This window comes from Neopelma chrysocephalum, unplaced genomic scaffold (assembly GCF_003984885.1).
Source record: "Neopelma chrysocephalum unplaced genomic scaffold, ASM398488v2 Primary Assembly neopelma1_139, whole genome shotgun sequence".
Classification (NCBI taxonomy): domain Eukaryota; kingdom Metazoa; phylum Chordata; class Aves; order Passeriformes; family Pipridae; genus Neopelma; species Neopelma chrysocephalum.
Genome location: NW_020897801.1, coordinates 2,006,701 through 2,023,368, shown reverse-complemented (window position 1 = coordinate 2,023,368; position 16,668 = coordinate 2,006,701). Strand labels below are relative to the sequence as shown.

At 40.3% G+C, this 16,668-nt stretch overlaps 1 protein-coding gene across 1 annotated transcript in view; it reads right to left on the bottom strand.

The window, feature by feature from the left end:
• Nucleotides 1–16,668, bottom strand: part of PIK3C2G (phosphatidylinositol-4-phosphate 3-kinase catalytic subunit type 2 gamma) — a 206,943-nt gene that overhangs the window by 83,114 nt on the left and 107,161 nt on the right. The window contains exon 18 of the mRNA XM_027699722.1: nucleotides 2,121–2,301. Coding sequence (XP_027555523.1) covers nucleotides 2,121–2,301 — 181 coding nt within the window. The remainder of the gene's footprint in view (nucleotides 1–2,120; nucleotides 2,302–16,668) is intronic.

Here is a 16,668-nt window from a genome sequence, read left to right as displayed (position 1 = left end):
TGAAGTTCTCCATCAACCTGCACCTCAGGAAGTCCTCCATCATCCCCACATCACCATCGGCCAGTCAGAACTCAAATCAGTCCAACAGTTTAATTACTTAGGCAGCCTCATCTCCTCAGATGGTAAGATTGATGGGGAGATAGACAACAGGTTAGCGAAGGCATATAGTGCTTTTGGAAAACTCCATAAAAGAGTATGGCGTAATAAACACTTGAAGAAAAGTACCAAGATCAGTGTTTACAGAGCCATTGTGCTGTCTACTCTTTTATATGGTTCTGAATCATGGGTCATCTACCGCCGCCACCTGCGTCTCCTAGAACGCTTCCATCAACGCTGCCTCCGTACAATCCTGAACATCCGCTGGTCAGACTATGTGACCAATACATCTGTTCTTGAACAGGCCGCAATCACAAGTATTGAGGCCATGTTACTGAGAACACAACTGCGATGGGCAGGGCACGTCTCCAGGATGAAGGACCACCGCCTCCCTAAGATCCTGCTTTATGGTGAACTTGCCTCCGGCTGCCGCAAGAGAGGAGCTCCGAAGAAAAGATACAAGGACTCCCTGAAACAACATCTCAGCCTCAGGCATATTGATCACCATAACTGGTCTACTCTGGCCTCAAATCGGGAGGCCTGGAGACAGACCATTTATAACGCTGCTGATGCTTTTGAGAAAGCACGCAGGATCACCCTTGAGGAGAAAAGACAACGCAGAAAGAATTGAGCCTTGCAGAATATACCATCTAAGGAGTCTTTCTGCTGTGTCTTTTGCAACTGGACGTGCCTTTCTCGTATTGGCCTTTTTAGCCACCAACGCGCTTGCAAGAAACGTGGGTAGAGCCCTTCCCAAATCTTCGTTCGCGAAGCCTAGCCATGATGACTCCAGCCGAATTCCTGGGAGACCGGGTTGGATGGGGCTTTGAGCAATCTAGTCTAGCGAAAGGTGTCCCTGCCCCTGGCAGGGGGGTTGGAACCAGGTGATCTTTAAGGTCCCTTCCAACCAAACCATTCTGTGATCCAATGACCTTCATTAGCAGCTAATTAGCCTTCCATTGCTCCGCTGCATCTCATGGTTTTTTCTGCCTTGCCCAAGAACTTCACAATTTATTGCTAGTTGTCTCAACAGTGTGCTCTCCTTTGCCTATCTGAGTGTGTTATCTGCAGGGTTTGGGTACTTCTCAGTATCACAGTAACTGCAGCCTCGAGATGAAACCCTTAAATCTGAATTATACATCAGTAATGTGTAATGTACTACTACTATTTCTTTTTTCTTTACATGGATTTCCTTTTGCAAATATTTTTTGTCTTTTTACTTCCTTGTTTGCTTTGCTGCTCTCAGGCAGCAAAGCACTGAGAGTTTTCTGAAAAATCCTTTGAATCCTTAACAAGGCAAAAAGATTCATGGTATCTTTCATGACAACCAGCAGTGGCAAGTATATTTTTATTTGGCTTCCTTCTCTGCCTTGCTGAGATTTCAGCAAGAAGCAGTTTTACACATCAGGTAAGTAACAACAGTTGTCTTGGAAAATTAGCAGTTTTGAACTGAAAATGTACTGATACAATATAAAAGCTGCAATTGCTGGAGAAGACAACTGCAAGCTTCTACTGCCAGGAACGTACCTCTGCAGATATGAGTTCAATATTTGTTGCTAAATGTTACATTTGAGATATTAAGTACATTCCACTCTGGCTGCCTTTGTTAAGAAATGACAATGTGTCCAGCCTGTCAAGGACAACTCTTAGCAAAGCTTTCAAGAAATACTGCAGCTTGACAGGAGTCAAATATTTTGGGATGAGGTGGTGAATGGGAGCATTCTTCTCAGTAAAATGTTAGTCAGCTTTGTTGTCATTACTTCTGGACACCTCCAAGTCTTGTTAAGCAACCACTTATGAAGAAATTTGAATTACTTACAAGATCTGCTAACCTCAATAGTAATAGTGATGAGAGTTGTCCTACTAAATATCTATGTTTTACTTGTTTTCAGAGCAGCAAAAAATTTTACCAAGTTTAGTCAAATTTGGTTTATTTATGTAAAGGGCGGTAAAGGAAACAGGTGTCACTCCAGAAAAATTACCTGAAGAAATTTAGATGGAAGGGGCAATAATTTTTAACAAACCTTTCTTTTTGGGTCACTGGCAGCTTTCACTTTTGTGGCAATGTCTTCCAGAATTCCAATGAGTTTTTCTTCCTTAGAAAACTCATTGTTCAGGGTTTGTCCAGCACAGAATTGGAGAGCAGCCAGTAGTTTCTTATACCAGATTTTGAAATGAACTTCATTCTGTGCATTCTTCAACAGCCTGAAGGAAAGAGGAAAAAAAACATCTGTATATCAAAAACTGATTTTTATTTTATATCACTTCTAGCAGGAACAATAAATGGACTCCAGATTAATCTATGTTTGGTGACTTTGGGCAGCAGAGAAAGAAAAAAAATGTTTATTTGTAGGCAGCACTCAAGTCCCTTTTCATAATTAATGACATTCCAAGTGTTAAATAAATAGGAACCTGCCATTTCTTATTGCCATACACAGTGCAGAGCCTGTAGTGCTTCTTATTTCTGCAAGAAAAGTTTACAAAGTGAAAAGAAGTTGTATTTTTGAAGTCCAGTCTTAAACATATACCCCTAAATCTTGTCAGGAATTGGGACTTTTTTAATTGCCTTAAAACATAACTCCTGTAGTGAGCTGTGCCAGCCTCCTGCCAGGGGATTGAAGCCACTGGACTTTATATTCCATGGGCTTATTTCCCCCCACCACTCCCACACCAGCAAACAGCAACTACAACCAAGTTCAGCAAAGACCTCTGAGTGGTGACTATAAATACCCACTTTTTCTCTTTCTTTATGTAACTGTCATTCTATTTTTCTCTCCCTTTTCCCTTACACATTTTTTTGGGTGATATTTTAATGCTTTTTTATTGCTATATTACCATATATTATAACAACCTAAATGGCAACATACCTGTTTTCCTTTGCAACCATGCTGTTCTAAAAATAAATCATATATATCTATATCTATATCTGTAAACACTGATCATCTAGTATCAATTTACTTTAATTCACTGCAAGGGATTTATTAGCAAAAGCAAAAGTTACTTCTACCTTGCTGGGCAGGTCGTAACAAATCTATTCTTTTTTTTCCTCCTGCCAGTACACTTACACAAGCAAACACATCTTTCAGCTGTAAGGTGCATTTATAGTCTGTTTTAGTCTCAGATGTATCATCAGTTCTAGAAATTTTCACTATTTAAAGCTGAGGAGACATTTTTGAAATTGTCTATATGGCTAAAAAGAGTGAAATGAGTCCATTTTATTCCTTTCTTTGCTGGTAAGTGTTGGTCTAAAGCAAAAACTCGGCTTTTAGTTCTACTGAAGCCTGTAAAAGCTCTGGAACTGGAGTTACTGCCAACATAAAAGTCAGAAATAAAACCAAAACCATACTTTTAAAAATCATATTCACCATGCAGTCTTCTCTAATTAGACATTTATTTGGGTCAGGAAAGCTGTGGCTTTAGAGGTTTTTTTTAGTTAATTTAATTAATCACTGGGAAGTTTTTTCCTTATGAGGACCAGAGGTTTTGTACATTATCTGATTTATTTTTGTAAGTGTAGACGGAATCATCAGGTCTGTATTGCTACTAACATCCTGCCCATCACCTGGGATTTCCCTTTGCCTGAAGGACTGATAAACTGCTCTTTGCTTTTGTATGAACTTTCCCCCCCACCCCAACTTCATCCTTAAGAACCTGTCAAACCTCACATTCCTTAAAAATGTCTCAATCTCAGTGCAGTTTCCCTTACCTGACGAGGCTACTCAAACCTAACAAATAATGCTAGTTTTCACAGGGCAGAAAATCAGAGAAGCCGTTGACTTTGAAGGCACATCACATAAGAATATATCACATAACAAAAAGCAAGAATAAGATATAATATAAAGCACTGATATTTATGGGTAAAAAACCATAATTCCTACAGACACTTTAACCCCTTTCAAATCATATACAAGGCATTACAATGTTGCTACTGCAGCACAGGCCTCTTTTGGTGATGAGGGATTCTTGTCATCTTTTATAAGGCAATGATTCTTCTAGATCCCCTTTTCCTATATAATTCAATGCAAAACAATATCACCTACTGGTTTCTGAAAAGCCTTTGCAGCTATACAAAACCTCTGAACTTCTAAGGACTTGAAAATCTAAAAAAGAATGTTTCTGATGGTGTTTCCATCAGAAATGCCTGGATATGAAAGGGAAGTGATATGAGAACGTTATCATCAGCACTCTCTGGAGGAGTCTGAAATTACTTTTTTTTTCTCTAGACTAGTAAAAACAAATAATTACTTTTTGGATCAGAAAGAAATACAAGTTGTCATTGCAATGCCTGTTGGAAGGCAAACCCCAGCACACAGAGGTAGTTTTATTCTTTTCCTGAACCCTTCACAAACGGAAGGCTGAGAGGACACACAGTGGATATATGGCAGTGGATAAACAAACTCTTTCCTTTTTCAGTGAGAGTAAGTCCAAGATTAAACAGGATGGGATTCATTTGCTTAAATGTACATAGTTCATGCCATTTTAAATATCTCAGGATATCCTACTTGGCCTCCAGCTGCTGCCCTGGAAGCGTATGGGTCCACTAGAGGGAATATCTCATGTATGCCACTCCCATGCAGATGTCTCAGATTCCCCGTGCTGGCTAAAATAGCCAATGTTTAGGGTACTGAATCACACTCTGCAGTGGCCTTTTAGCTCAGCTGTAGGCAAACAAGGTGATTCAAAACAAAAACATACTCTGTCCACTTCAGCAGCAAATCAGGAAGAGGCCTGATGATTATCTTTTTAAACAAAAGCATCACTGGCACAGTTCAAACTGTCATATGGGAATTTTAGTGTACCAAAGCAAAGCCCAGCTCAGCCTCAGTCCGGCTAAACAGCTTGTATTTCTCCTGGCACACAGGCAGAATGAACTTGTTCAGTTTTCCCCTGAAAAATCAAGTGCATTTAAGAAAAGACAACATCACTGTGATGTGTTGGTGCAGAACCTTCTGTCTGCGCTTAGGCTTGCACTGGAATCAGCTTCTGAACATCTAAATCATATTCATTCAAATACTCCATTTTTAACAGTACATATTTAGGGAATCCAGAAAGGCTACTTTTTCATGTTTGAGATGTCCCTTTAATCCTCTCACATACAGAGAATATTAAACCAGCTTTTTTTCCCCCGTAAAATGAAAGGCTTAGGATTTCACATACAGGAATCAAAATAGCAAAACCAAAATGGTTTACTATTTTAAATAAAGCTACTCCCTGCATAACTCAGATCAACTTAAAAGACCCATTTTTTGATTATTCTTATGGCTGAGTGTTCACAGGAAATAAGCTTCTATACATACATATGATATAAAGATTTCTTTTCTACCTAAGATTACAGGCCAGATTCAGAGAGCTTATGCATAAGGTGTACATGAGGACAGAGGACATATGGAGTCTGAATCCTCTCACATGTGATTTTTGAGCCCAGTCCAGGGGGAAAATTGAGGCAGTCATCATGATCTCACTGGTAAAATCCATTTCCATGCCCAACACACACTCCACAGCCTGAACACACATGTCACCTTTTGACAGTACATGTGCTTCCCCAGCAGCCCCATGAGGGCCTGTGGCACAGGCAGCACAGCTGCCTTCTCCCTGCCCACTGAGGTAGGTGTGCTTCTAAAAGCCTGCAGACCTTAATTTGCAAATTGATTTGAATTGACTGGGTCTGACTTTTATACTCTTTTTATAAAAACAGTCCCAAAGAGGATACAAAGGACAGCTTTTAATGTGATGACTCATTGTAGGGTTTGCTAAAATGTTTATTCAACAAATGAACACATATGTTGCTGTAATTCTGTCTTCCCAGTTTCCTGGAGCGCACATCTTCATCCTGCCAGTGTGAGAACTCAGTGGGCATAGGAGAGGCTGCAGCTTCTGAGATTGCAGGGTGGAGAAATGCTCAAGACAGTAATGAAATTTTCAAGTTAGAACAGGATGCCTAGCTATGACAGAGGAAGACAAAATTGGAATGATTTAAAACTCAAGGCTGCCAGTGAAGAAGCCAAAAAGGTTTGTTTTTTCCTGACAATTTTCACAGGATTCTGCAAGACAGAACTCAATATAATAGCCTGGCTTTATGCCAGGCCTAGACAGAGGATCTTGCTCCTAAAAACAGGGAGGCTTCCTTACTCTTCAGGGTTCTCCCATTTGGACAAACACCCTCATTCTCAGCAAGGCCAGGGGAACTCAGACACTGTCCCAAGGTGACTTTTGTGAATAGCACAGAGGGAAGATGACCTAAAATTTAGAAAGGAAGCAAACTAGACTGCCTCTGCCTAGCAGCAGTCAGAGGGTCCAAGTCAAATACTGGGGTGCCCTGAAAGATGCCTCCCGACTTCTACAAGCAGCTGCTTCTCCTTTCTGCATGCATCTGCTCCATCCTGCAAGGTGGCTCCAATCCCATTTTCTGGCACTCACAGCTGCAGAAGAGTGTGTGTGTTTTCTGAGTATAGAAACACAAGTGTGCTGGAGAGATTTTTGCCACAGGGAAGAAGGGAAGGTGGGACTGAATCAGGCTGAGTTGGCTGCTGTGTCAGAGAAGGAGAAACAGGACTAAACCCAGTAGCTACAGAGAAAAAGGAAATTAAGAAAAAAAAAGGAGGAGAAAAAAAGGAAGGAAAGGAATGAGACTGGATGGATCTTGGTAGCGAAACAGGTGAGCTGGCCTCATTCTCCTTCTGTGATGCTGGAAGACAGGGAAGCTGACAGAGTCTGCTCTGAGTTGAATTTGGCAGACAAATGAAAGAGTGAGGCGGCTCAGACAACTCTGCTGTTTGAACATCTGTTCCTTGTCTCCTTCAGAAAAGGGAGCAGGGTGAACCAGAGAGCGATGCCTGACAGGACAGATTAGCTCACAGGTAGCCTGTTAAACCACGCTGCAGCAAAACCAAACCAAACCAAACCAAGAAAAGGCCAGGGTTTCCAGTATATTACTGCAGGTTTAGCACCTGCCTGCTATGAGAGAGCGAGGCACACTTCGACTGGGTCATTTACACATGATGTCAGTAGTGACCCCAGTTAATGTTTCCAAGTGATGCTTGGTATTCATTACACAAAAGCTGTGCCTACCAGCACATACACAGTGCACACTTTGCTTAAGGTGTTTTGAATTCAGAGACAGACTATGAAAAGAAGGTGCCTTAGGGTTATAGGGCTGAGGTAATTCCTGTTGTTGGTCAGTCTTTGAAAACCTGACCAAGGAAGTCAATATGCTTTGTTCTGAAGTTATATTTCAGCTTGTTTTCTGTTTTGGTAAGCTGGAGGCAAGACAAGTCACAGAAGGAGAAAACAATAGTGCAAGACTGCTGCTCATTATGGCAATAATTGCTTAAAAATTGTTCTCCACAGCCCTTCATATTAAAGATCAGCAGACAAAACCACTTCTTTACCACTGCACAGATCCCATGACTGAGGTTGCCATCTGTCTTGATTATCCTTAGACATCCTGCAAAACTCCTAAGCTGTCCTTTGTGCTTTATTGTGCCATGGAGCTATGGCACATGCCTGAAGCATATAACTGATTTAATTTTCAACTCCTTGAAGAAAACATTTTACTGTTTGCATTCTTAAACAGAAGAATAAGTAACAGGGCTGATTTGCCAGTGGGATTGCATTTGGGCTTTGTAGCTCCCACTGCAAGCTATTCACAGACACATGGATGACAGAGATGACAAAAATGTGCAGCTGAAGATGACTCCACCACGTCACAAGGATAAGTAGGGAACTGCTGCTATTAATTACAAATAATTAATAGTTGCGAATAAAACCTTTCTTAGTTTTCTAGTTTTATCTCCCCAGGATTACATTGGACAAGGTTTTTACTTCCCTGCCAGTGATAATGGGAATAATCCCTTTGATAGAGATATCATCATAGTAAGTTCTGCACAAACACTGAACTCCAGCAACTTCCAGGTTCTAAAAGTACCTTTCATCCTCCACCCCTTGCAACTCCCCTTACTCCTCTGCAGAGTACAGCCAAGTCTGCAGAACTTGTCTTTTCAAGTCTTTATCACTTGCCAGCTGCTCTGGTCAGGCACAGCCTCTTTAGACACAGCCAAACTCTAAGGTAGCAGAGTGCCAAGCTGGCAAATATGACTATGGCTTATCTGGTCTCTTTGCCAGTGCCTAGGATGGATGACTGAACTTGCTGAAGCCCCCAGGAACGTGTCTGTAGGGTGGCAGCTATTGCTTCAGAGAACTGAAAAGACCACTCACACTTGTTGTAATTTAATCTCTGTTCCCAGCCTCCATCACAGCCTTGGTGAGACACTGTCCATTCTTGGACAGAAAAAATTAATTTCACTAAGCTTGCTGGAAAGCCTTACAGTGGCTCTGTTCTCACAGTCCTTTGTTATCCAAGAGAAACATACAGGCTATCTCTGTCGACTTCCTTTCAAAAACCACATACAGGATAATGCCTCTGTTTTTAAACTAACCTCAAATTCTACAAAGGTGTGATTTATGTACTGTAAGTCAGAAAGGAGAAAACAGAAAACAACAGCACCATTCTGGGTAGACCTACTGGGGCATGGCAGTCAACAAAACAACAGATATAAACACAAACTAACAACTGGGAAGCACAAGACACCTGGCACACTGAGAACAACACAGTGTCTGCAGGGGAGAATGGGGAGCAAAGTCAATTAGACAGAAGAGTTACTGTACAACAAAGATGGAAGGGATATTGCAGTTCTCCCAAGTGACTTGTGCATTTCCCATAACTTTAAGGAAACACAGTGCAAGACCATCAACTTGACTGGAAGGATGAAGACTGAACTTCCTTTGCTCTCCCTTTCTTTCACCGTGTACAAAGCCAACAGAAAGGGAGAGGCACAAGAGGGCTAGCAAAACTATGCCCAATCTGCTGATCCTTCATCTTTTTTTCTATTCTATAACAAGAAGAGAGCGAAAGTTTATGTTTCTTGAGCAAACTGAGTGAAGTGCGGTACAATATTTTCTCTGAATCTCTCTAACCAAGTCAGTCTCCAGGATGGAAGAACAGCAGCTGTTCCATAACTTGCAGCACCTGTCCACTTTTGGCTCTTCACATTTCTCACATAAGAAACCTGCAGTCAGTTCCACATGCTGCTTCTCATATAACAGAGCTGCTTTTATAGACTCATTTTTCAAAGCATTACCCTTGGATGGAAAATACCTCTGGAAAATAACATACCATGTGATTAATTTGTTTTTGTTTTTCTGATTTATTTTTTTTATAATAATGTAACTTAAAACAGGCATCTACCACATTGGTCTCTCTTAGACAACAAAATACAGCTGCAGACTTATTATAAAACCTGCTGGTTAGACTGCAGAAGCACAACCTTGCCATTATCTTCTAATCTTCACTCAAAGATCTTTATGAACAATGCAACAAAATTTGCTTTCAGACAAATCACTTGATTCAGTAGATTCAATCAACACAGCTCCTCCCACTCCCACTGAATGCCTTAACTGTGGAATGCGTGTCCTGCTGACTCACAAAAAATCAGCAGATCAGTGAAAACAGAGGCTATGCTACACTATGCCAGGAAGTTGCCAAGCCCTGCTGAGGTTGCCTAGCAGAAAAATGTTTTATTTGATACATAATATAGTTAGTTGCACACACTTCTGCATTATGAAGAAAATGAACCCCAGATAAAACTGGTTTTGTCCCGAGAAGAAAGCTTGAAACCGAAACTGAAACAAAATGAACCTTGAAAATTAACTGTATCAAGGATTAATAGGAAAGTATAATAGTGTACAGGTACCACCACCAGACATGGATGTTACTAAGTCTAAGGTCTACTAAGCAAGAAATTATCATCCTCATAACATGCCTTCTCCAATTTGTCTGTCCTTTTCTGCTCCAGTTGGGTGGAATCTGCAAGCAGCAGAGGACCAACTTTATTAACATACTATCACAAACACAAAAAAAGATACCTGCAGCACAGCACCAACATAACAAAAGTAGTGATTGTTTCTGACAGCATCTGCATACAACAGTGCTCTCTGAGTGACCATTCGTGGTCCACCAAATATCCCATCCCAATAAAGCATCAATCCAAAGCTACAGAAATGAAAACTCTTCATCCTAAAGTGACATTAATACTGAGAGTGACTTAAGCTCCAGCTTAAAATTGTAAGTCTGTTTTCAACTAATCGTAGAAAAAGCACTGCTGCCCCAGTAATGAGAATGATTAAACCTCCCCTCTGAAAAGAGTATTCAGAATTAAAAAAAAAAAAGCTGTTTAAAAGAGTTATTGCATTTAATATCTGCATGAAGATTATCAATAGGACACTATTATTTTGCATTCAATGAGAAACTTGGCACTCAAGTCTGGCACTAATTTTGAAAAGTCTGGTTCCATCTTTGCCAGCGCTTTCTTCACGTGACTGGGCACATCCCTGTCTGCACTTTTTCCAAAATTGCAGATTTTCTCCTCAAAACAAATGTTCCATTGTTTTCAGAATTTCACACAGTATCTTACACCAGAATCAGCAAGCCTGAAAGCTCCCAACAATCTATCTTTGTAATAGCTTAGAGTAAATTCATGCACAGGAACTAAAATGTGCCATTCATTCCAGGCATAACAGAAATTGTTGTGTTCTTCCCAGTGGGTAACTGCATTGGAAGCTAGCAATGAATGGGATTAGATGGGATAATCACCACTAAAATAAGCAGACCCAGTGGCTTTATTGGGATGCTGTCCAATATGCCAGCAATTAATTGAATAAAGGAGGTGACTAAGCTACTCTAGTTTCAAACCATATAAATAAAATGCAAAATTAATTCAGACCGAAGGAGCCCACTGGAGCCAACGCACTTGCTAAGCTTTGTACTCCTTCTGCATTTGGGCCACAGTTATCATAGCAATACACTGAGGAGAAACTGAAAATGCATTTTTTCATCTGCCTATTGTTTGGGTAGTTTATGTCTACCAAAAGGGGCTTTGGATAGCATCTGTGGTTCCCATTAGCTTCACAGCTGGAACAAAAAAATCCCTCATGACAATATAAAACAAAATGTAGGACACAGAACTAATTCTGTATGGTTCTGCACTGGGATATTCACTTTACTCAACTTCATTTTGGTTTTTTGTTTGCTTGATTTTTTTGTTTGTTTGGTTTTTTTCCCTCCTTTTTTTTGTTTGTTTGTTTGGTTTTGGGGTTTTTTTTTGTTGTTGTTTTGGGATTTTTTTGGTTCATTTGTTTTGGGTTTTTTAATTGTTATTATTTTTTAATTGAGCTGGTTTTAGCTGGGGTAGAGTTCATTTTCTTCACAGTAGCTAGTATGGGACTGTGTTTTGGATTTGGGCTGGAAACTGTTGATAATTCAGAGATGTTTTAGATATTGCTGAGCAGGGTTTGAAGAGTCAAGGCCTTTTCTGTTCCTCACCCCACCCCACCAGTGAGTGGGCTGGGGGTGCACAAAAAGTTAGAAGGGAACACAGCTGGACCACAACTGACCAAAGGGATATCCCATATCATTTGGCATCACCCTCAGCACATAAACCCGGGGAAGAAGCAGAAAAGGGGGGGACGTTTGGAGTGCTGGTGTTTGCCCAAGTCACTATTACGTGTGATGGAGCCCTACTCTCCTGGAGATGGCTGAACCCCTGCCAGTCCATGGGTCATGGGGAATGAATTCCTTGTTTTGCTTTGCTTGTGCATGAGAATTTTGCTTTACCTCTTAAACTGCCTTTATCTCAACACACGAGTTTTTTCTCTTCTCCAATTCTCTCCCTCATCCCACCGCAGGGGCCAGTGAGCGAGTGGTTGTGAGGGGCTTGGTTGCCATCTGGGGTTAAACTGTGACATTAATATACTAATACTGAAATAGCTTCAGGGAGAAAACTAAAATTGTCTTTCTACAAGGTCATTAAGGCCTTTGCCTGCTCATATCAGGAGCAGTACCAGATTTTATTCATACATTTTGAGCCAGATCTGTACTTTATAATCCTAGAGTTTTCAGATTACTATTTTTATGGCTCTGGTCATGGGGAAGGAAGGATTTGGTTTTGGGGGGGTGGTGGAAAATTGGATGAGAGAGTGACATTGTTTTTCAAATATTGTGTCACTCAAAAGAACTTGCTCTGCAGAGCTGTTAATTTTCCTATTTGCTCTGCACTCTGTTACAAGAATTTGCTTTGCTTAACGACATCTACATTCAAAGCTGTTATCTTTCAAGTAGAGTCTCAGATTTTTACATCTCAGTGCTCAGATGTCAACAGCAGAGGAAGGAGGTATGAGATTTCATACATTTCAGATACACGGGGAGTCAATGTTTCTTTCAAGGCAGCATCCCTTCTACCTCTCTGGAAGAACCCGTCTGTAGATCCATTGTGTTTTAAGCACAGGTAACACAGATACAACAAGAACTGATCCCCCATTACTTTCTGACATATCAGTCTCTTCCGGATCCTTACTTTCATCACTGCTCTAGCTAGCAGCCTGGCTTCTTATTTTCCCAATATCTAACAAAGGGAACTTTATTCAGATCACTACCTACACAGGAACAGTGAAGAAAAATGAGCCTCAGCAGGTACCGCTACAAGTGTTTCAGCAATGATGGTACTTCAGCGTAATTACAAGACTGCAAAACGCTGCTTTCAGTAGTCCTCTCATATCTGACATAGTATTCTTTCTGTAAGATGTCAAGTCTTCTTTTTCTGTCAATTTTGTGGCATCTCAACGCTGCACAACAACAAAGGGTGAATGGATCAGACCGTCAGATCACAGCAACGTGTTAACTCGGTGCATGTGCGTGTGTGACTCTGTCAATACAGTAACTTTGAGAGAACCTTCATAGCTCAGAGTGTCATCAGGAAGGCATTCAGTCCTTTACACTTCAAAAATAACTAGCAAAATTCATTTGTTTTCAGGGAATAGAAGAGAGAAAATCAGACTTTTCAAAGGGGAGTCTCTAGAGTCTCTGGAGTCCAAACAACAATTTTTCATCTTTTCATGATTCTGACTTTTAAGGGAGAAGTATCGTCAGACTACAGCTCTCCATACACATAAGGCTACCCTGAAATCTTCTTCAACCATGTTTTAATTTAATTAAAACAGAGGGGACCATGAAAGATGGTTCTTGTCGGCTCATTCCTGTCAGCGGCAGAACAAGAAGCATTTACATTGTAAAGAAGGATGTTTCTATCTTCATGCCCCTTTCTTTTCAGGCCTGCTTTATTTCTTCCACTCTGGTTTTATTTTTCATCCTCTTTTCTTGGTCTTTATTAATTTTTCACACACAGTAATAGTGTCTCTTGCAAAGGTAGGAGAGCAGAGCAGAGAAGGAAAGATCTTTAGATTTATCTTTTTTAAATACTGTTCTGGTTCTGATCTTCCTTCCATTTCACTGCTTTATTGCCACCAAATATTGGTTTTGTAAAAAGAGAAGTGGGAATTTGAAGTTAAGCTCACGTACCAGGGAAAGCTTGCTGTAAGATATTAGTAAGAGAAAATTGGCCCAAGGGTATTTCCCTACTCAACAGCTGGCCTAGTTACCATGGAAAACAGAAGAGCTGGAGGGCAGGCACAGTAGGAAAGTGAGGCATAGACCTACATGAAATTAGACTGACTTAGTTTGCAGAGGCTTGCTGAAATTAATCTCCCACTTCAGACAGCTTGTTGCTCTTTCATTGCTGGGAAGTAGACATTAAGTTTCATCAAGGTTTACAAGTCCATCTTAGCTCTGCTGAGACATGTTCAACTGTGGGACCAGGTCTGAATAAACTCCTGAATAAACTAAAACCCCTTTTAATGAACCCCTAACCAAGAAGGTATTACTTGTTAAGCTTTTACCAAGGAAATCTTACATCACTCTCTTCAGATCAAACTGTATAGTCTTGGGGTTAAAATCCATAGATTTTAATGTCAGAAGAATTTAAGGCAGGTATAAGAATGAAAATCCATCTTGAATTCCTGAATTTTACTTGATGAGTAACCTTGACAAAATTATTTTATTTTTACACATTTTTGTTTTCCCTTTCAAACACGGAAAGGATTATTTCTCATAGGCTTTCTCACAAGATACTGTGTTTGTTTATAAGCTGCTCTTATGTCACAGAGGTAAATGCCATGGCAAATAGGTCTTTTTAATAACACTGCCACCTCCTTCCCATGTGGTGCTCATATAGCCAGCATTTTTCAATCATATGGGAGAAAATAACAGCCCCGGGCATTTTTTTGCTCACGAGAAAAGCAGAATTAAGATTCAGTTGTTGTGATGAAATGTTCAGCTCTGGTTCCAAGATTCACAATCACATTTGTGAAAGTATTATTGCAGTAAGCAGATGTCATATTTCCATATGTCCTGAGTCAGGTAAAGAGTGGAGCAAGCTCTCCAGGGGCAGTTACTGCATTGGCAGAATAAATATAGATCAGCCATCTGACACAAAATGCTACTGGGACTTTGAAACTCACTGGCTTTGCTATAAGCATCCTTCTTGCACTCAAAGTGCTGTCCTCATGCTCAGCCCCTATGAGGATGCAGCTGGATAGAGGACTGAGGCAGAAATCTGAACTTTCCTCCCCTCTCCCACTACACATACACTCTATAAACATCCCTGAATCAACCACATTTCTTCTCAGATGTGTGCTCTGCTGACTGACCAAAAATATGTGCACGCCAAAAATTAATATGAATAAGAGCCATGCTTTCTCTAACAGCAAAGCACTGGCAATACTCACAGGGTGGCAGCCATGGTGAGCCTTACAGAGCCAAGCAAATTACTGTGTAAACCACCTTTAAATCGCTGTTTCAAAAACTCCTGATTATAAAGGAGGGCAACAGCTGAAGACAGCTTGTGTCAGCTTTAAATTGATGAAAAAACTATATTAAAAAGAGGCAGCTCTTCAACTGACTTTCCATTTTCATACCATGACAAAGCAATGTCCTTCTGAGCAACACGCAGAACAAAGTGCTGACAATTCAAGAATATCTGCCACGAAGGCTGCTGAAATTCATTTCGACAAATTGCCCTATCAACAAAAGCACATACATGGGATCTGAGGGCTGGGAGAGACACTCAAAAGCTGGGTAAGTAGCATCTATTAAAAAAGTTTAATTAATAAAAGCGCTCCTCCTGATAGAAATCATCAAATGATATTGTGAAGCAGGTTAAGCAGAAAAATAAATGATGACTTCTAATACCAGGCTCAACAAAGGAAATGTTACAAAAGCATTGAAATCCTGTTCACTGTTTGACCTCCTCCATGCGCAGCGCTCACAGGATAATTATTACAAATGGCAATGCCCTGTTTCCCAGACAGAAACCCACCTCCCTTGCTGATGTACAAACAAGGTCTTACTTCAGTTAAAAATGTATAATGTGCTACAATACTCATGATGAGGGACTGTTCTTTCAGTTAATCCAAGCCCATGAATTTGACTGTGGAAATCCCTGTTCAGTCCCTTCTTCATTAGCCAAGATGGCAGCTGCCACACTAAAGCTAATGAGCCTGATTAATATCAATTCAGTAAATTAAATTTTTTTTGCAGACATCAGATAATTTTGTACTAATCCAGACATTTATACTGATTTAATATCAGCTGACATAACATAATTTCTCATTTAACACTAATTGAAAACTACTGGTTTCTTATTCTAAAGAGCATTTGCTGTCACTTATAACTTATGGCTTTCTATAAAGCTATTTTTCAAATAATATCATCATGAAACTTTATGTTTTCTGCCTAGCTGCAGAACTTTTATACCCAAGCATGTGATTGGTGATATGAGCAGAATGGAAAAATCAGGTAATTTCTCTTAAAGGTATTTATTTTAACAATTTTTCTTCATATTTTCCATTATATATTTGTAAAAGGACTGATTGAAACAAATGAACAAAAGAAACAACTATTCATTTAAACAGTGTTGAACTCAGCCCCTCTAGCTATGTTTTTTTTTTCCTACTAAATAATTTTGGGTTTGTTCAACTTGCCTTCAGGCTTGGTTTCTTCAGATGCTACAAAAGTGCATGTCCCTGCTGCTATGCAATTTGCTCATGTTATAACGTAAAAAATAAAATCCCTCATTGGTTACAATGGAATGCCAATATTTATATATCAAGGAAGAGACAAGATTTAGGAGAAGCATTCTGGATGCGCTGCTGAGTGAAAGAAGCATTAACATTTGTGCAATGCAGTGTTTGCCGTTGCCCAACGCTGTCATCACTGATGGCAAGTGGAACTCCCTTGAGGCTGGACATGCCATCTGACCCTACTTGTGTGTCTGGAATCCTATCCTGTGGTTTTCACCATGACACTTTTCTTTCAGGTGTAACACGACCTGTGTGGAACCCTACAGGAAGTTACTGATGAAAGTCTCCATCCAACAGATGATACCTATCACAAAACTGCTTCTTTAGAAAATATGCTTGTCACTCTCAATCCTTCCACAGATGAGAGCACTCTTTCTGCAAGACATTACCTAAGAGCTACCCTTGATGGCTCAAGAATTGAAGGACCGTGGAAATGGGATCAGTAAAAATGCAAAGACAGAATTCATTTGTAACTCACAGAAACATGTAACAGCTGATGTCAGGAGGGACCTGTGAAGGTCCTCTGGTCTGGTTCCTGTTCAAACA